Source organism: Nomascus leucogenys, chromosome 7b, assembly GCF_006542625.1.
Source record: "Nomascus leucogenys isolate Asia chromosome 7b, Asia_NLE_v1, whole genome shotgun sequence".
NCBI lineage: Eukaryota > Metazoa > Chordata > Mammalia > Primates > Hylobatidae > Nomascus > Nomascus leucogenys.
This window is the reverse complement of record NC_044387.1, coordinates 75879912-75900629: the sequence shown is the minus strand read 5'-3', so window position 1 is coordinate 75900629 and position 20718 is coordinate 75879912. Positions and strand designations below refer to the sequence as shown.

The following is a 20718-nucleotide window of genomic DNA, read 5'->3' as shown; positions in this document are numbered from 1 at the left end:
TGGATCAGAACAGAGCCCTCAGAAATAATGCCACATACCTTCAACTATCTGATCTTTGACAAACCTGACAAAAACAAGCAATGGGAAAAGGATTCCCTATTTAATAAATGGTGCTGGGAAAACTGGCTAGCCATATGTAGAAAGCTGAAACTGGATCCCTTCCTTACACCTTATACAAAAATTAATTCAAGATGGATTAAAGACTTACATGTTAGACCTAAAACCATAAAAACTCTAGAAGAAAACCTAGGCAATACCATTCAGGACATAGGCATGGGCAAGGACTTCATGTCTAAAACACCAGAAGCAATGGCAACAAAAGCCAAAATTGACAAATGGGATCTAATTAAACTAAAGAGCTTCTGCACAGCAAAAGAAACTACCATCAGAGTGAACAGGCAACCTACAGAATGGGAGAAAATTTTTGCAACCTACTCATCTGACAAAGGGCTAATATCTAGAATCTACAATGAACTCAAACAAATTTACAAGAAAAAAACAAACAACCCCATCAAAAAGTGGGCGAAGGACACGAACACACACTTCTAAAAGAAGACATTTATGCAGCCAAAAAACACATGAAAAAATGCTCATCATCACTGGCCATCAGAGAAATACAAATCAAAACCACAATGAGATACCATCTCACACCAGTTAGAATGGTGATCATTAAAAAGCCGGGAAACAACAGGTGCTGGAGAGGATATGGAGAAATAGGAACACTTTTACACTGTTGGTGGGACTGTAAACTAGTTCAACCACTGTGGAAGTCAGTGTGGCGATTCCTCAGAGATCTAGAACTAGAAATACCATTTGACCCAGCCATCCCATTACTGGGTATATACCCAAAGGACTATAAATCATGCTGCTATAAAGACACATGCACACGTATGTTTATTGCGGCACTATTCACAATAGCAAAGACTTGGAACCAACCCAAATGTCCAACAATGATAGACTGGATTAAGGAAATGTGTCACATATACACCATGGAATACTATGCAGCCACAAAAATTGATGAGTTCATGTCCTTTGTAGGGACATGGATGAAACTGGAAACCATCATTCTCAGTAAACTATCGCAAGGACAAAAAAACAAAACACCGCGTGTTCTCACTGGTAGGTGGGAATTGAACAATGAGAACACATGGACACAGGAAGGGGAACATCACACTCCGGGGACAGTTGTGGGGTGGGGGGAGGGGGGAGGGATAGCATTAGGAGATATACCTAATGCTAAATGATGAGTTAATGGGTGCAGCAAAACAACATGGCACATGGATACATATGTAACAAACCTGCACATTGTGCACTTGTACCCTAAAACTTAAAGTATAATAAAAAAAAAAACACTGCAAAAAAAAAAAAAGTGGGCTGCTGGCTCCAATTATATATTCATGTTAAAATTTAATAGCAATTATATGGTTGCTTTCCAAAATTATTATATTAATTGGCATTTCCATCAGCATACATATGCAGCATAACATATGCCTAGCTTTCCTAGTCTCACCAGCACTGAATGCTACCAGGTTTCTTTATTTTATTTTATTTTTTTTCAGACAGAATCTCGCTCTGTCACCCAGGCTGGACTGCAGTGGCACGATCTTGGCTCACTGCAACTTCCACCTCCTGGGTTCAAGTGATTCTGCTGCCTCAGCCTCCTGAGTAGCTGGGATTACAGGTGCGCGCCACCACACCCAGCTAATTTTTGTATTTTTAGTACAGACGGGGTTTCACCATGTTGGTCAGGCTCGTCTCAAACTCCTGACCTCATGATCTGCCTGCCTGGGCCTCCCAAAGTGCTGGGATTACAGGCGTGAGCCACTATGCCCGGCCGAATGCTACCAGTTTTTAAATGTTTTATTGCAGAATTATTACGCAGAAAAGTATACAAATCATACATATACAGCTTAATAAACTTTAACAATATGAACACACCTAAACAGAGTGTTAAAAGCATTACAGAAGCCTTCCTTGTAGATCCTCCTAGCACAGGTAGCCATTATCATGACTTCTAATAACAAAGCCTCCCTTTGACCACTTGTTAAATTTGTATAAAAGTAATTAAATAAAGTATGAAATCCTTTGTGTTTGGCTTATGTTCCTCAAAATATTTGTAAGATTCATTACTATTGTTGCATGCAAAAATAGTTTATTTTAATTGATTACTATTGTTGCATGCAAAAATAGATTATTTTAATTGCTCTATAGTACTTAACTCTGTGAATATAGAATTTGATACTTTGTTTATCCGATGTATTGCCAATGTACACTAAAGTTGTATTCCAATTTTTAGCTCTTATGAATAGTACAGCAAAGAATATTCCAGTGCATGCGTTTTGGCAAACATATGCTTGCATTTCTTTTGGCTCTACATCTAGAAATGGAACTCCTTGGTAATAAGGCTGAATTATTTATCTATTGTCTACATTTTCAAAGAGCTTTCTGAAGTGACTTTACCAATTTACACTCCTACTCATGCGGTGCATAAGAGTTCTGGTTGCTTCAAATCTTCATCAACATTGGTATTTTTTTTTTTCATTTTACTTTTAGCTATTAGGTAGTGTGTAGTTATATTACATTATTTAAATTTTATTTGCTTAATCTTTCATGGTGGGGAACATATCAACAGATATTCTCTAAAATTACTAAATCAAGAAATAATAGTATTAAAACCATTTGGAGACGTAAAAACCATATGTAAGTCTCAGAAACTATCAAAAATACAACACATACATTACCACCGTTACAACCATCACTGAAACCCCAACCACCAAACCAAGGGAAGCATAGACTAGATATCTAAAGTAAAAAACAAAGTCCATATTCAATATAAAAAAAAAATCAGAATTAAGGAGTATACATTCATACCAGATCAATATAAAAGAGATGAGTCAATGAAAAAATGTAGACTTAGATTAAAATCAAAGCCCGATAACGTATTGTACAAAAGAAATATGCTTCATAAAGCAAAACACAGATATTGAAGTGAAAAAAAATTGATAGATGTAACATAGAAATGAAAATTAAATGAAAAAATTTTTGTAATATTATTACCAAATAAAGTCAAATTCAAGGCAAAAATAAAGATTCAATTGTCGTGAATTTTCTTTTGCACCAAGTAAGGTAACATCAAAATTAATTTTGAATAAACTCTATGAGAAATTTAAGGAATACAGGTAAAAATAAATCATAAAATAGTCACCAGAAAATTTTAACTTGTCTCTCAATCTATGAAATATAAAGTGGGTAAAAATAATTAAAATGGAAAAATTAAAATTGTAGACTTTGTAATATCAATTTTTATCAGAAATTGATATAAATGTTTTTCAGATGTTTATTATAGAGATAACTATATGCTTTTTCTTTATTAAGTTTGTTAATATAATGAGTTACATTTATAGATTTTCTAATGTTAAGTCAAAATAATCCCACTGGGTCATGATACATTTTCTTTTTAATATAATTCTTCTGAGGAATATACATCTGTAGTTTTAAAGAACTTAATTTTACTCTTACCTTCCATCTTTTCTCACCGTCACATTTTGGCTGGTTTAATTATTAAACCAGAATATTTCTTTATGTGATACATAGACACCATCTACATCAAATTACCAAGGGTAATTATTTACCAGGCAGTTTCTTGGGCCCAGATGAGAATTTCAATTCAAAATCTGTAAGAATAGAATAGGATCTAAGAATAAGCATTTTAACAAGTATCAGAGGTTTTCATATATGCTAAAATTTGATCTTGTTTGTTATATTCTCATATATATATTTAATCTTTATAGTTAAAATTTATAAGTTGGTTTAGCTGCTTTTGACATTGTCAATTTAGCTATTATTACTTTTAAAAAATGTGCAATTTCAGTTTTTCCCAACTTGCCTTCACAAACTCTGGTAGTTTTGGTTTCATGGTATTATTTCTATATTAACAAAGTTATAACATGAGTATTCTGGATTCTAATCATAACTTTCATATTTTGTAGAATTATTTATGTATTTAAAATAACTTAATGGTATATAGTTGAGTCTTTTATTTAGGTTGATGCAAAAGTAATTGCGGTTTCTGCCTTTAAAAGTAATGGCAGAGGCTGGGTGCAGTGGCTCATGCCTGTAATCCCAGCACTTTGGGAGGCTTACCTCCTCACCTGAGGTAAGGAGTTCGAGAGCAGCCTGGCCAACATAGTGAAACACCATCTCTACTAAAAATACAAAAATTAGCCAGGCGTGGTGGCACGTGCCTGTAATCCCAGCACTCGGGAGGCTGAGTCAGGAGAATCGCTTGAACCTGGGAGGTGGAGGTTGCAGTGAGCTGAGATTGCGCCACTACACTCCAGCCTGGATGACAGAGGGAGACTCAATCTTAAAAAAAAAAAAAAAAAGTAATGGCAGAAACCATAATACTTTTGCAACAACCTATATCAGATATGACAATTTCTGCCTTCTAAATTAAGGCATTTAGACTATTTACATTTAAAAAATTTTTTTAGAAACAGCATATCATTCTGTCACCAGGATGGAGTGCAGTGACAGGATCATAGCTCACTGCAGCCTCAAACTTCTGGGCTTGAGCAATCCTCCTGCCTCAGCCTCCCAAGAAGCTGGGACTACAGGTGCATGCCACCATGCCAGGCTAATTTTTTTTTTTGTAATGTCTTTTAGAGATGGAGTCTCACTATGTTGCCCAGGCTGCTCTCACATTCCTATACTTAACTGATCCTCCTGCCTCAGCTTCCGGAGTCGCTGGTATTACATAGGTATGTGCCATTGGTTTCTGCCTCTACATTTACATTCAATATAATTGCTGATGGCATGAGGAGTAAGTGATCTTGATTTTTAAGATATTGTTTCTTCCTCACCACAATGCCTTTGGTGACTCCAATTACACACATATAAAGCCATTTGAAGTTGTCCCACAAATCACTGAATCTCTTTACATTTTTAAAATTCTCTGTTTCTTTTTTGCATAATTTTTATTGCTGTATCTTCAAGTTTACTGATCTTTTCTTCTGAAATTTCTAGTCTGCCATGAATCCCACCCAATATATTTTTTATCACAGATATTGTAATTTTCATCTCCAGATATTTGGTCTCGATAACTTTTTATAATTTCCATACATCTACTTCAATTTTTTAACGTACAGAATAGTTTTATGTGTTAAGCTCTTTGCTGATTTGAGCACATGTATCAGTTCTGGATCAATTTAGATTGATTTATTTCTCTTTTCACTATCGGTCTTATTTTCTTGCTTTTTTATGCCTGATAATCTTTGATTAAATGGCAGAATTTGTAAATGTTTTCCTGTGTCATCCTATATATATTTTGCCTACTGATAAATGTTTTGAGCTGTATTTTGTAACATATTTAAATTTCTTAGAAACAGTTTGATTCCTTCCAGTGCTGCCTTTAAGATTTGTTGAGAAGAACTAGATAAGCATTTTGTATGGGTCTAATTATTTCTCATTACTGAGGCAAGAACCCTTCTAGGCACTCCACCAACGCTCTGTGAATTATGAGGACCAAAATAATCATCTTCCAGTGAGTAGATACCCATTTGACTTACTGAATCTAGGCAAAAGGAAAAGTACTGGAAATGTTCTGACCCATTTCTTTAGACTGTTTTCTGCCCTTTCCTTTCCATTCTTACCTTCCCCTCGATGTCTTCCTCTTCCCACAGAAGGTAAACACTCTTGCTACAGCACACTCCTCACGCTTTTCTACAGCATACCTTCATCCCCAGCTGGGTGAAAATCGGGAGCCAATTAACACAGTAATTTACTATTTAAGCCTCAACAAATTTACAACATAACTGTTGAAAGAAGGAACTCTAAGTTATATTTTAAAAATAATTAAATTAAAATGTTATTCTGGAGCATTATGAGAGCTTTTAGGTGATTTTAACAAAAATAGTGTTGTTGTCATAAGCTTACTCAGTTCACAGAAGAAGAGGCATATCAAAGATTTTTCCCACCTTGGCCCAGGACCCTTCACTCAGCATTGCATATCCACACCGGTGCAGCCTTTTCCCTCTCCCCTCATCTGTTCCTGATTTGAGCCAGTTCCTGCCCAGGTGCAGATACTTAGTTCCATGTCCCCTTTAAGAGTCTGTTACCTCGGACTTGGCTGTTGCTCTGGATTCTCTAGCTTCAGCTTTAAGCCTTGCCTAAAGCAGATTCACCCACTTGCTTTCTGTGCATGATGATGTTAATTTGTTTAAAGCCATGAATTTTCTGCGAGGATGACATAACTCTGTTGCACCATCATGCAACTATCTTTAAGAATGTGTTGGTGGATAAAATGTATTCAGTAACAGTCTGTACTGTTATAACAAAATACCTGAGACTGGAGAACTTGTAAAATTCATTTCTTACCATTCTGGAGATTAGGAAGTCCAAGATCAGGGTGGGGCAGATTTAGTTGTCTGTTGAAGAGTGTTCTCTGCTTCCAAGATGGCGCCTTATTGCTGCAACCTCCGGAGGGGATATCACTGTGTGTTTATATGGTGAAAGGTGGAAAGGCAAAACAGCCAAATTTGCATGAAGCCCCTTTTATAAGGGATTTAATATCATTCACGATGGAAGGAGCTCTCATAATTTAGTCACGTCTTAAAAGCCCTACCTTTTAATACAATCACTTTGGCCATTAACTTTCATCACCTGAATTTTGGAGGAAATGTACAAACTACAGCAGCTGGTGACTATATCAGGACAAATGATTATCACTGGTAGCAAAATCGCTCAATCATGTTCAACCATGTTTTGAATAAGATTAGCACCACATCACAATACTGACAGTTCCAAAATTTCATTCATATTTCCTAGTTATATCCACTAAGAAATTATCTGTTGGGGGGGCCTGTTCTTTAAAAAACATTCTAATACTCATGACTATAATAAACTGTTTTGTGCTGTCTCGGGATATGACAATTAAAAGCAATCCTCATGAGGGTCCTCGTAGGTAAGGAATGCCTCCATCTAATTTTAGACTTTTAAGCTAAATATCAGAAAGTAAATATGAAATCCGTATCTTGGAGACAAACCAGATTTGTATAACTCCTGTGGAGCTTTTGAGGTCATAAGTTACTGAGTACACCATATTCGTCGGAAAACTATTGAGGCAATAGTTTAGACGGAATTATCTTTGTAAGTAAGTAGGAAGTTCTTATTTTCAGTAAATTATTTTTCCTGGAATAAAAAGGCAGAAAAAATCCTTCAGTGTCAAACCTGTATTATTGCTTCAGTGAACATAAAATTACATTATCTATGTTCCCCTAGATCCTGTTGTTCCATCCCTCAATATGGTTACTTCTGATGGGATCCAGAGATTATTGTAGATGTGTTTTGACTGATGGTATTTGGCTTCAACTTATACACGATGCATGCAGTAGTGCTAACACTAAGTATGTCCCTCAAAGTCTTTTGTTTCTCCCTTCTCAGTTGCATTCTGGAAACAAGTTCTGATTTGCTTATACTAGAGAACAGGAATGATTGCACAATAGGCGCCCTCCAACAATTCACAAGTCTTTGGAGGCAGATTGTAGCTTGTGTATCCTAATGGGTACTAATCATTTAAAAACGTGTCAGTGTTCAAAATGATAAGCACCAGTTTGACATCTGTCATCTTTGATTATCGACTGGTTGGGGGAAGTAGGCTACACTCACCAAGGAGCTTTTTCAAACTGCATATATTCAAATTATTTTGTTCACATTCCAGAGTGCATTCTCCTTTCCTCTTCACCCCACTGCACCCACAGCCCAGAGGTAGTTACTCCTGCAGGGACAACGGTGGAAATAAATAGGTCATTTGGAAAAAGGCTAGTCACCACTTTTAGATAGTTAGATGTTCTATACACAGATTATATGTGACATTAGATGATAGTGTACGTCAAGGAGATATATTTGTTTGTCATTAAATATATGTGTGTATATACATATATGTACTTTCTTTTTTATAGTTTGTTAATTTTCTATGACAAGGGCAACATTAATTTAAAAATAATTATTGACTTATTATTTTCCTTCATTTATTGTGAAGATATAGTGCTTTTTAATTTTACTGTTATAACATAATCCTTTGTCATGATCAGCCATCTGGCGTTTTGCAAGTAATTTGTTAAAGTGTTGAAAAATTGCCAATTATTTGTTTATAAAGGAGAGTAGATTCAGGGTTAGCCATTTTCACTTGCTTCCATTCAATTACACAGTCTCAAGTTAGCAAGGAAGAGCTGGAGTTACAGATAACATGAATGTGAATTGTTATAACCTGCAGACTATTCTTTTTATAATCTCTTCCATATCTATGAGAACTTGTGGAGTCTGTGGACGTCTTTCAAGTGTACTAAGGCAGAAAAGGGTCAATGGTCTAACAGACAGTTATCTTTATAAATCCTCAAATCGGTCCTTAGAAACTCCTTAACAAAATTCTTACCTATGTTTAATGCCATGGGATAAAATCATTGAGTTGTTTGCATTCTCTACCATCTTTGTGTTGCTTCTTTAATTTTTTTGTTTTCTTAAGAAAAAATAACATTTTTGTCTTTTGCTACCATATATATTAATATTTCATCTCTTATCAATTTGAAAATTTTGAAGACTCTTCTCTCCCTGAGACATTATTATTATTTCCTTTTGCTCATCCTAGGAAACTAATCCAGAATTTAGATTCTTCTGTAGCTTTTAGATCATTGTTCCAGTATTGGTATAGTTATATAGGATTTATCCTTTCTTCCTCCATTCCAATCAGCCCATTGTAGGAAAAATCGCCTTTATTTATACTTTACTCCTCAGTCTACCTGTACAAATGGGGCAGTTTTAAAGAGAATTTTTGACAACTGAGCCTTGTTAAGAGAAAAGGAACAGATGTAGTCAATTTGCATCACTGTAACTCTGGGGAACCTACGCAGGTACTAAGGAGAAGATGAGGTTGAAACTAGAAATTACACCCTAAGATTGCCAGACTCTCTGATAGCAACTGAGTGCCATATCCTCCCCTCCATGCTCTCCCCTGTATCTTAGGGATTTGAAACCTAAGAACATTTCCCTAGATCCATGCCAGTGCGGCTAGAGTTGTATAAATTTTGGAAACCAGAAGAGAAGCAAAAGGCATTAATGGATCTACAGTAGAGATGGGCAGGAGTGTGGGCTCAGCAAGAGGCAATAAGATTTTACAGATAAATCTGTACTTTTCCTGTACATCATCCACCTTCGCACTGTTCACATTAATAGTAGTTGCTTGGAATTTTGCACTTCCTGGTTTCTTCAATACTAGTGGATACTTTTCCTAACTTTAACTTCCCTAGCTCTTCCAGTGGTTTTATAATATTTTAATTTCTTGAATTAAATAACTTTCTGCTAGAAATATCTGCAATGGCTTCTCTAGCTATCTGAATCATGACTGCCTCCTCCATTCTTCCCTGGTGACAAAGTTCTAGCTAATTTTGAGTGAGCCATGAATGAAATCTATGTATAGAGCCCTTTATACTTACGCATATGTCTACGTTTAATGGCCTTCAAAAAACAAAAGAAAACCAACCTGATTCTGAACAAATATGTATCTTTACTGGACTCTTGTGTAGCTAAAACCTTCTTTTCCTAGAAGACATATACTAAAATGGGAAACATTTATGGTTTACAACCTTGCAAATCTATCTTCAAGTCTTGGCTTTAATAAATATACTTCACTTCATAAACTCAATTTCCTTGAAGGATATTTATTGACTACTAACTTGGTGTCAAGGATTGCAAGTACCTGTGATAACCACAATGGTTAAGACAGTCCCTGTCATGGCCCTCATGATGCTTAAAATCTAGCAGCAAATATTAGTGGAAAAAAAGAATCTATATGAGATAAAAAACACAGGCACAGTCAGGTTCTAAACAACCTTCCATGTCATAAAAAGATTCTGAGTTTATCACAATAATTATAAGGAGACATTAAAGTGTTTTCATCAGAAGAGTGATTTGATAAAATCTGAGATTTTGAAAAATCACTATGGCTAATGGGTTACAGTCAGATTGGATGGGAAGAAAACAAGATACAGAGACCAATTAGGAAGCACCTATATTAATCCAGATGAGACATAATAGCAGTCTGGGGAGACAATCATAGACTAGACCAAGGGAATGGAAAAAAGTAAGTTGATTAAAGAAACACACAGGAATTAAAACAAGATGTGGGAATTAATTAGATACATGCGATAAAGAGACTTGTAAAGGGTGGTTCCAAAATGTAAGGCTTTTGGGAAATAGGTACACAGTAGTGTCATGATTGAGACAGGGAATACTGGAAGGCAACATGGAGGTGAGTTGGGATGAGGTGTGCACTGAAATGGCAGGTTCTGTTTGAGACATGTTGGATTTGATTTGCTGCTGAGACACCCATGTGGACATGGTCTGTTGGCTGGTAGAGATACAGATTTGAAGTTAGGAAGAAAGGTCTTGTCTGAAAAATGAAGATCCACACATCCTCATACTATGTATTGTAATTGCAGTCATAGGAGTGGATCTATTGACTCAGGTTCCGGTACAGAATGGAAAGAGAGCTGGACTAACTGTGGAACAGCCGCCTTTATTTTTCTTTTTTAGTTGCATTAGTCTTACTGTCTTGTCTTAGTCAAGCACTCTGATATAAAATTCCACACAATTTCTCTAATTTCCCCAACTTTTTAATTTCAACATAAAGCCACTACATAAAAGGTATTTTATTAATGAATTGACATAATGAATTGGATAAGATATACTTTAATTGAATCATTAATTGGATTCTAATAATTTACTAATACAACATGTAACACAGTAGCATATACATTTCTTACAGTGTAATAATTCACCAAGAGGGAAGGTAAATCTTTAACCATAGTTTTCTATTAGAGTCTTAAGCAAAGTAACTGCTACTTAAAAGACAAAAAGGTTATTTTTGAACAATTTGCTGAGTCTAACAGAAAAATGAATCATTTGATTATATATTACAGATATACATTACTTTTTGTTCAGTTCTTAAAGTCTTCCACTTAATCTAACGTATTGTTTTCATTCTTTTTCAGTAGTCCAGAAGTGCAGTGCACTTAAAAACCAGTCTTTTATATCTATCATGGAAGGAATTTAATAGGAGCTATAGTACGAATTTTAAATATATCCATAAAGTAAAGCTCTCCAGTTCATAAAATTAATGTTGTAACTATATATAATATGCATGTTGAAGTTTTTTGCTTTAAAAATATATTCACAAATTCTGTCATATTTACAAAAATATGACTGTAATGAAACTTTAACAGCATCTAAAGACATATGACTTTTAACATCTCAGTTGTTATTTTTTATGCACATAGAAGGCTTTTAAGCATCTTTGGTTGGGTACTATTGAAATAACAATTTTATTCATAAAATAATTAAATAAAAAATACTGTAGCATCTATGTTCTACAATTTATAGGAACAATTTTTATGTATATATTCATGTTATATAAAAATATAGCTAATTATTTTGAAAAGAAGATAAATAACTTATGTGAAATTGGTTTGAAATACAACATTCGCAAGATGAAATGAATCCAATGTTTTTAGTACCTCTTAACAGATGGGTCCATTTTAATGTAATCACATTGTTTTATTTAGTGTGAATGGGTCCATGGAGGATGAATTTCAGAGAAAACAACACTGCAGTGTTCTTTTTTTTTTTTTTAGACTGAGTCTCGCTCTGTCGCCCAGGCTGGAGTGCAGTGGCACAATCTCGGCTCACTGCAAGCTGTGCCTCCCGGGTTCACGCCATTCTCCTGCCTCAGCCTCTCCAAGTAGCTGGGACTACAGGTGCTCGCCACCACGCCCGGCTAATTTTTTTTGTATTTTTAGTAGAGACGGGGTTTCACCGTGGTCTCGATCTCCTGACCTCGTGATCTGCCCGCCTCGGCCTCCCAAAGTGCTGGGATTACAAGCGTGAGCCACCACGCCCGGCCTGCAGTGTTCTTTAAATACATGAGAACTATGTACCTGTGCAAAAATAGCTTATAAATACTGTGAAATGTTACAACATGCCACAAAAATTATTCTCTAGTCTGATTTAAATTTTAGTGTAGACAAATTTAGCTCCAATAGGAATAATAACAGAAATCATACATGTTCAAAAAGGTATAACAATAAAAGTATCAGGTTGTATGCTTGTTATCTAAATAGTATCTCCATAAAGCAGATGTAACTTGAAATTAGAAATTAAATGATGGTTTGCATTTCCTGTAATTCTGAGAATTTCAGCTTTTGATTCAGAGTTGAAGAAACTTTCACCAAACGTGCAATTGGTTTTAAGAACAATTGGCTCACTGAGTGTTGAGGAGTTCCCCTATCATCTGCCAAAATATTAATTATATAGCAAATTTCAGTTTATTTCCCCAAAGTCACTCATATAATTGGCAATCTTTTCCTGCAGCATTCCCTGATGGATTTTGTCTAGAGAATGAACCAAAAAATCAAAATGCGATGAACGAGAGCCTGTGGCTCCCTGGAGAAATTTCTGTTCAGTGGTGTTTTCATCAGCCAAGCAGGGAGCAGTGAACTGCCCAGCTCCCCAGTCTAGGTCCTAATGTGATTTGAAAGTCAACTTGCTTTCCCACCGTCTCTTAGCAATGCTGATAATACCAATTTCTTGTTCAAGTTTTCTTCACTCCAGGAAAATAATCAAAAGTACTTCTCTCTGCTTTTACTCATAATTCAACCTACTACCCAACCAACTGTTAAGTAAGCCATTTTGTTGCCTTATCTTTGAATTCAGGTATTTTCACACAAGCTCTGCCCAGCCAGTTTTCCAGGAATTAAACAGCAGATGCTTCCATTTAGATCCTCTTCTTCTTTAAAATGGGAAATCAGTTTTCACTTGTGAGCCGCCATCAACCAGATTCATAGCTCTGGTCAGAATTCATCCATACATTTTCACACCAGAGCTTCCTTAGACATTGGTAGCCTCTGTGAAAGAGTCATTGGGGCCACTGTTCTTTCTGACCTCCAGGTTCTTTTTAGCCTTGAATGTCACGGACACCTCAGAGTGAATGGCATCCAACCGCTGCTCACAGCGGAAGGCCGAGAGGAAAGCCTTTCTATAGTTGCTGTTCATCCAGCCATAGAGAAGGGGATTGGCAAAAGTGGAGCACATGGCAATGATGTGGAACACTGTGAAGATGAGTTTGTACTCCTTCAGGTCCAGGACCTGGCTGTCAATGTCAACGGCAAGCTGGAAGGCATGGAGAGGCAGCCAGCTGACCGCAAACACCACCACCACACACACCAGCATTTTGGTGGTTTTCTGCCTTCGCTGATGGTAGTGGTCATTTGCAGCTCCAGGACTGACATGGTTCTTCAATTTACTCCAAATGCGAGTGTAGGAAAATGATATGATGCCCAGAGGCAAAACATACAAGATCAACAAGGAAGAAAGACTGTAGACAGTGCCATAGATGCTCTTCTCCTCGCCAGGCCACTTTTCAGTACAGGCCACAATCTCAAAGTCTGGAATGATCTCAATCAGCGAATACTCCCGGAAGATGGCCAGGGGACTTGCCAGCAGGGCACTGATGCCCCAGGCCAAGCCAATAATCAGGAAGCTGATTCGCTTGGAGATTTTGCTCTCTAGGTGGTAGACGATGCACCTGTGCCGGTCCAGGGCAATTACTGTCAAGGTGATTGTGGATACTTGTACTGCCAGGCCCTGGGCATAGGGCACCAGGTGGCACAGGACAGGACCCATTTTCCACTCCCCCATTAAGGTATAGGTAAGAGTGAATGGTAGACACAGAGTGTTCACCAAAAGATCTGCCACAGCCAGATTGGCAATGAAAAAGTTGGTTACTGTGCGCATGCTCTTGAATTTGATCACCACGTGGATCACCAAGGAGTTGCCAATTACCCCAAGCAAGATGATGGAGCAGTAGGCCAATATGAGGACAACTTGCACCTCAATCAGCTTGGTACTATCTATAAGCTCTGGCTCAGGGTCAGGGACCAGTTCACCTCTAGGAGTTGTTCGTGGCCCGTATTGTTCCACCTTCATTTCTTCCACTGTCTGGTTTTCATCAGCCTCTGCACCTATTGGACCCATTTTCAGTACAGTTCCACTTGGCCTGCAACCAGCACGAGAGTCTACAACCTAAAAAGAAAAAACAAAACAAAACAAAACAACAACAACAAAAACCAACGGAACGAGGAAAACACAAAGGTGAAGCAAAGAAATTTCACAAATGGACTGGTTTAATTTTGGTTGGGGATCAAAATATCCTCTACTCCCTAAAATTGTGCATAGCAAAACATTTTAATGAACAGACCCTTTAATAAGTCTATTGTCAAATATGGACCAATTAAATCAGGTTTCTGAAATACATGCTATGACGGTAAAGTATAATACCGATAGTATAGACATAATTTCAAAGTGAATGCTATCGAATGGATTAATTTCATTTTAAGTGGAATGAATATTATAAACTTTATGAATTGTATAACCACTATAAATTCATTGAATTAATTTTCAGGTAGATAAAAAAGTAAAGTTTCCTTCAATATCTTGACTGTTTCAAATTTATAAATATACAGCAACAAATTGTATAAGAAAGGGGAACATATTAAAACTATTTGTCTGGTGCCTGAATCTTGGGACTATGCATTATCTCAGATAAACCAAGCAGATTCTGTTTTTGGTGCAGGATTTAGTATTAAAAATAGTATTAAAATATATAGAAGAGTTACTTTTTAAAAATTTAATTTCAATAGCTTTTGGGGTACAAATGTTTTTTGGTTGCATGGATGGATTGTATGGTAGTAAAATCAGATTTTAGTGCATCTGTCACCCAAGTAGTGTACCTTGTACCCAATATGTAGTTTTTTTATCCCTCACTCCCATTCCCACTCTCTCCTTTATGAGTCTCCAAAGTCCATTATACCACTCTGTATGCTTTTGTGTACCCACAGCTTAGCTCCTACTTACAAATGAGAACCTATTGTATTTGATTTTCCATCCTAGTTACTTCACTTAGAATAATGGTCTCCTGCTCCATTCAACTTGTTGCAAAAGACATCATATCATTCTTTTTTATGGCTGAGTAGTATTCCATGGTGTATTACATACCACGTTTTCTTTATCCACTCAATGGTCTAAGGACACTTGGATTGCAACAGTTGCTTTTTTGAATGATCTTAAACAAACTTCCGAACTAACATATAACATTTCATGCTTTCTCGAAATCTCTGTTAGCCCCCACATTTAAGAGAACCCGCAGACTAGTGTGTTACGTTTCTCTTCCACCTGTGATTTTCTCATCATTTCTACAACATTGGTTTTATTCTTCTTAATCTCTGATCATTATTACTCTAATCATCTTCTAACTTACTTCCCATCCTCTTTTGCTTTTATTTATTAATCAATTCAGTTGCCTAACAGAAATAATCAAGTGTCTACTCAATGCCAGGGGTGGCTTTACCATCCTGGTGCCTATACATCTTCAAACCTGCATGCATCACATATTTAAAAACCTATGTCTTGAATTAGGGTTTTTGCCAGGTGAAGACAGGAGGATAGTACCTCTACTCTAAGGCTCTCATATTTTACTAGACAATGCTTACTCTGATATTAAAATTTTTTTTTCTGAAATTCAAACGTGATCATATTGTTTTCCTCAATGTCTCCAGATTGTTTGAAACAATATAATGTATTGTTTTCTAATATAAGTTTCATTTTTTCAGTCTGTTAAAGCATCCAGAGCCCAGCACCATGGTGGTAGTAACTTTCAAATATATTCATAATCACAAAAGGCTGCCATTGTTCATTCAGAGCTTCTTTTATGAATTTGTTTTTATGAACCTTTCAATGAATGTATTTGTAATTAATAGCATCTAACGCCATTGGTAGGAGAGTCATATATTTATTCAGCCCACAGATAATGCCTGGCTGGGCTTGTGTGCCCCCCAGCTCCTTCCCTCACCATTTCTCTGTTCTGTTCTGCTCTGTACCACAGGAGGGCTGACTCTCACAGAATACATTTTCAGATTCCAAGTCCTTGGGATTCTGGCTGGGTTTGGTCAGTGGGAGGCACTGGCAGGCAGTTGGAGGACAGCAGGAAGGGAGAAGCCACTATATTCTTCTTCCTCCCTCTCTGCTCTTGGCAGTGCCCCTACAGCAGTTCTGTAGCTCTGGTTTTCATAGGACAGACTTATTGTGATTCTGATTCCAGAGGATGTCCCTGGTCCGGGGCCCTTGCTCACATTACCTCTTCCTCATGTCCATCCAGCTGGAGGCAGTAATGACTTCCTGCTCTTGCTAATCCCTAGGTAGTCTCCACATCCCTTGTTTGGCTTCCATCACTTGTTTAATCAACTATCTGCATTAAATTCCTCCTTTTTTACATTCTTGAATAGATTCTGTTTTGCATGATCTGATAATAACATGCATATATGCTTTCATTAATTTGCTCTCCCACCAAAGTATCTGCACCTACAGGTTGACAACACTGGCCTATAGAAGAAAATCCCAACTCCTTAGCCTGACATTCGAGGCTTTTCTTGAACTCATCCCTGCATATCCCTCTGGCCTCATCTCTGCTGACAGCCCAATATATACTGTCCACTTCTGTCATACTGCCTTACTTCCAATTCCAGTAACACCTGAGCCTTTTTCATGCCTCTCTGCCCTCCCTGTTTTAAACTGGGAAGCCTTTCAGTTACCCCAAGCCCATGTGCTCACTTCTAATGCCGCATGTACCACATGCCACATTGTGACTGTTTTCCTTCATTTACCTACCACAGCAATCTCTTTGAAGACAGAACCTGGACCTTCTTCCTCCATTGTTTAATCCCTAGCACACTAACTAGTACACTAAAAGTACTCAGCAATTTGGCAGAACAAATATAAAGCTAAAGGAAAGCACAACTTTACTGAATAATCAATGTCAGCAAAATGGAAAGTGTAATTTTGATCCTTTCCTTTACTGAAGACAACTGCCTATGTAGGGTTCTTTCCTATGACATAACATCCATATGCTTATTTTCTTATTCTTAATCGGATAACTGCTTATACAAAAAAAATTGTCCTGAGACTCTGTTAAATTAATTCCTGATTATAACATTTTAAATTGTCAGTATAACCCATAAAGAAAACTTTCTGTTTCAAAGGTTTCTGCTCCCCCGACTCTCTTTCCCCCTCTCCATTTCTCTCACTTTTTTTTTCTTTCCGCATCTTTCCCTGTCTCTCTGTCTCTCACCACTCCCCCTTCCACAGGAGCCTTAGTATACGGAGAGACATGAGAGTTTCCATGTACTCAAGTGTTTGCTGTACTGATATATTCCTGCTTCCTCTGCATAAATTTCACATAGAATGTTCCAACGAGCCCCAGCCTCTTTTCACATGTGCCTCCATTCCTTAGTAATTAGAGAAAACTGAAACAAACCATTCAAATCTTGGCGTGTATGTTTGATAGGCCACACCATATGCCCTAGACTAAGAAAGAGACTGGTTTTAGAGTACAGTTACTCAATCCTGACAAGCCATTTAGCCATTTACAGAATTAAAGAGACTCCAAGAGGCTGGAGTTTGGAGGTTATACCTGATTAAATTGAGAGGAAACATGAGATTGAAGGATACTAGGAGGAGGAGTATACTTGATTTTTTGATTTGCTTTGCTTTTTCTTCTCAGTCTTGTTTTACAAATTTTGAAGCCCTTTTATTTACAACTTCACTGTAGGAATGGTTGTTGATCTACAAGCTATTAGAATGTAGACAGTGTTAGCTGTGCTTAGTCAGGTTACTGGCCTTCAGCCAGGTCAAAGCATTACCCAGAGCAGAAAATGCATCATTTCATGACAGCACTTCTGGAAAAGTGGAAAAGGAAAATGGTACACAGAGGAAGTTGCCATCAAAAGCACACAAAGGAAACAGCAAGCAGACAAGGGAATAACTTTTCTTTGAAATAAGGCAAAATGAGATATTTACATTACTTAAGACATCTAAAGAGAACTTTTACCGCTACAATTTTCCTGAATAAGGGAATCCTTAGAAATTTTGTCATAGAAACATTTCTTTGCAGAATAGGAAAAGAGTTTCAGGACTTCCCCCAACACCCCACCACCCAAGATTCAAAGAACTTCAAGTGATTTGAGTCAGAGACCAGTTCATGCTTTGAGGAGAGATATTTAAATCTGTGGGGGCTTTTTGCAACAATATCGTCACAGGTTGGCCTTAGTAAACCTACACATCTTATCAAGCACAATATCTTCCAGAACATTTTTCCCAGGGAAAAATATCTCAGAAATCAATCTCAGAAATCAAAAGCCCTGCATTTGTCTACACTAATTAGTTTTAGGAATGGGGGTGGGGGAGGGGGAAGAAGGGAAGTTTCAAGAATGCTACATACAAGACATGATTGTTTGGCTAATCAGTAGAAAGTTGAAAATATTCACCAAAGGGTGTGGGAAGCCTTTCTTTGGAAACAGCATCTCCGTTTCATCACTGAATTTTAAATGATGTGTACCTATTGCAAAAAGTCTCAAAGCTTTTAATTTTGCCTCTTTCCCTGCCACCAAAAGCTCCTGCCAGTGAGTGAGCCTTTCTGATGGAAAATGAGCAAACGCTTAAATGAATGTGTCTCCTCTTGAACAGCTTTGGAGAATCCAATAGGACCTCCTGCTTTAGACAAGTGCTTGATTTTTAAAGAGGCAGGAACAGTAACAACTTGCTGTTCTGGAAAGATAATGACCTATCTCAAAGAAGGGTCAAGGAAATAGTAAATAATCTTCAACAGAAAAGGGAAAATCTATAGAAACTAGAAAATGGGGATGGTATTACATCCTCCAAACCGCCACCTCCCGCCTAAAGGTCCATACACTCATGAGGACCTCCTCATGTCCCTCTTCATAGGAACCGAGCACTCCTCTAGGGATATTCTTGTTCCCAGGAGGTGAATTAGAGTTAGGAATTAAACTTACTGACCTGGACCTCGCGTTTTTGCGGAGACGCGGAAACAAGATGTGTGCAGTCCCTCTGTCCGATGATTAGCCAGCCGACCTGGAGAGGGCCCTGGAAGGTCCCCAGAGGCAAGTCCGGTTCCGTCCGCTCCTAGGGTCCAGGACAGCCCGCGCCGCGCGGGCAGGCAGCCCGAGCAGTCAGATCGGCTGGGCGGTTGGCACTGCCGGGTCTGCTGCCGACCTCTCAGGCCAAGCGAGCCTGGGCACCGCACTCACTCGCGGGGTGGGCGGTTGAAGGTGGGAGGATCAGAGATGGGAGCGTGGGGAGGGGGGCAAACCCCACCCTTAAAGACAAGAAAACAGGTGCAGAGGCTGCGGGCGATGGTCCTGCAGGGGAGGGGACTGGAGGAGAAGTTTTGGTGGCGAGGGAGCAGGAACAGTGTCCAGGGTCTCTCAGCCGCCTCCCGGGCTTGCAAGCCCGCTCAGCCAGACCCTACCCAGAGGGGCGCCCCCTCGCGGGTCCCCAGCCACCACCTGCAGCTGCTGCTGTCACCTACTGTGCCACCTCCAAGTTTGATACTCTGGGCGTTTGCGCCACCGCTACCTCCCTTCCATTCCACGAATCTCTCCCTTTGCTCTCTACCCCCCAGTTCCGCGAGAGATGGCCCGGCGAAGACAGACCTCCTGGACTGGAGGCCGAGTTCACCAAATCCGCCCCGGGGAAAGGCGAGGGCAAAGGCGGGGCGGACAGACCCAGCTGCGGCTGAGGGGCTGCGATCCCTAGCAAGGCAGGCGAGTGAAGGAGACCTCAGGCTGGCGGGAGGAGGGCCAGGGCTGGAGAATCCCCGCGCCTCGTAGGGGCTGAGAAAATTCCACAACTTCCAATCGAGAGTTGTTTTCTTTTGTGTGTGTAGGAGCAGAGATGGGGAGCTGGATCCGCGCAGAACCCCGGAAAAGCGCCAGCAGGATTGCACCGAGAAGAAATCCTCCGCACCTCGCCCAGGGCTGGGGCGCAGTGCGCTGGTGCTCCTCTAGCTGGGCGGTCCCTGTGCTCCAAACAAGAAGGTAAAGCGAGTTCAGATCCTGCTGCCCATGATCAGCAATTTCCCTAACAGGTGTCTGCAGACAGTTTATAAGTTGAGTAGTGCAGATTCAGACTCGATAGCCAGGAACCTGTGTTGTGAGCTCTGGCTCAGGGCAAAAGCTAGGATAGAGATAGGATAGGAAAGCTATGGGACACGAATAAAACACAATCTCTCTCTCTCCTGATAGCTGACTTCCGGATCCTTCACTCTTTGATCCTGACCCAAGCCACTCGTGCCACCAGGAGCGCATGCCTCTGGAATACTCGCTCCTGTCTCCTTGTGGTGAAACCTTCCGCTAATGCCCAGAGCCTTCCAGGCTGGATTAGTGGGTAGGAGCAAAACAGGATGGTGGAGACAATCAGCAGAGCAGCAGCGTCTGTTTCCTCGGGATTCCTCCCAGGAACCCTATTCGAAGCCATTCCTTCTGAAAGTTTGCAGCCAGTCTCTCTTTCCTTTGTTCGTTTTTAGAGAAGGCAGTAGAGCTACCTACATACAAAAACCAAAGCCTGATACTGGTAACCTAAGTCTTTACTTAACCATCCTGTTCGGAGACTTTGCACACATTACTTTTCCTCTATGCGTTGTCATTTCTGAAATAAGGATGGTCATACTGGTGTGCTTGGAATTTCTCTGAAATATACTCCTAAATGATTAGATTAAGATTAGATTCCGCTACTCTAAAATGAAAAAATATATATTTATCT

General features: G+C 38.8%; 1 protein-coding gene across 1 annotated transcript; it reads right to left on the bottom strand.

Moving 5' to 3' along the window:
* Positions 1–12908: 12908 nt before the first annotated feature.
* On the bottom strand, positions 12909–19342 carry NPY2R (neuropeptide Y receptor Y2). Its single transcript, XM_003257870.3, has 2 exons — positions 18955–19342; positions 12909–14130 (listed from the first exon to the last, which is right to left on the bottom strand). Exon 2 carries the CDS (start codon positions 14080–14082, stop codon positions 12937–12939), a length of 1146 nt encoding a protein of 381 aa, XP_003257918.1. The 5' UTR covers positions 14083–14130; positions 18955–19342; the 3' UTR covers positions 12909–12936.
* Between the last annotated feature and the right edge of the window lie 1376 nt (positions 19343–20718).

Bases quoted from the DNA above. Each gene is read 5' to 3' on its own strand.
- NPY2R (XM_003257870.3), bottom strand. From the start codon at position 14,082: ATGGGTCCAATAGGTGCAGAGGCTGATGAAAACCAGACAGTGGAAGAA.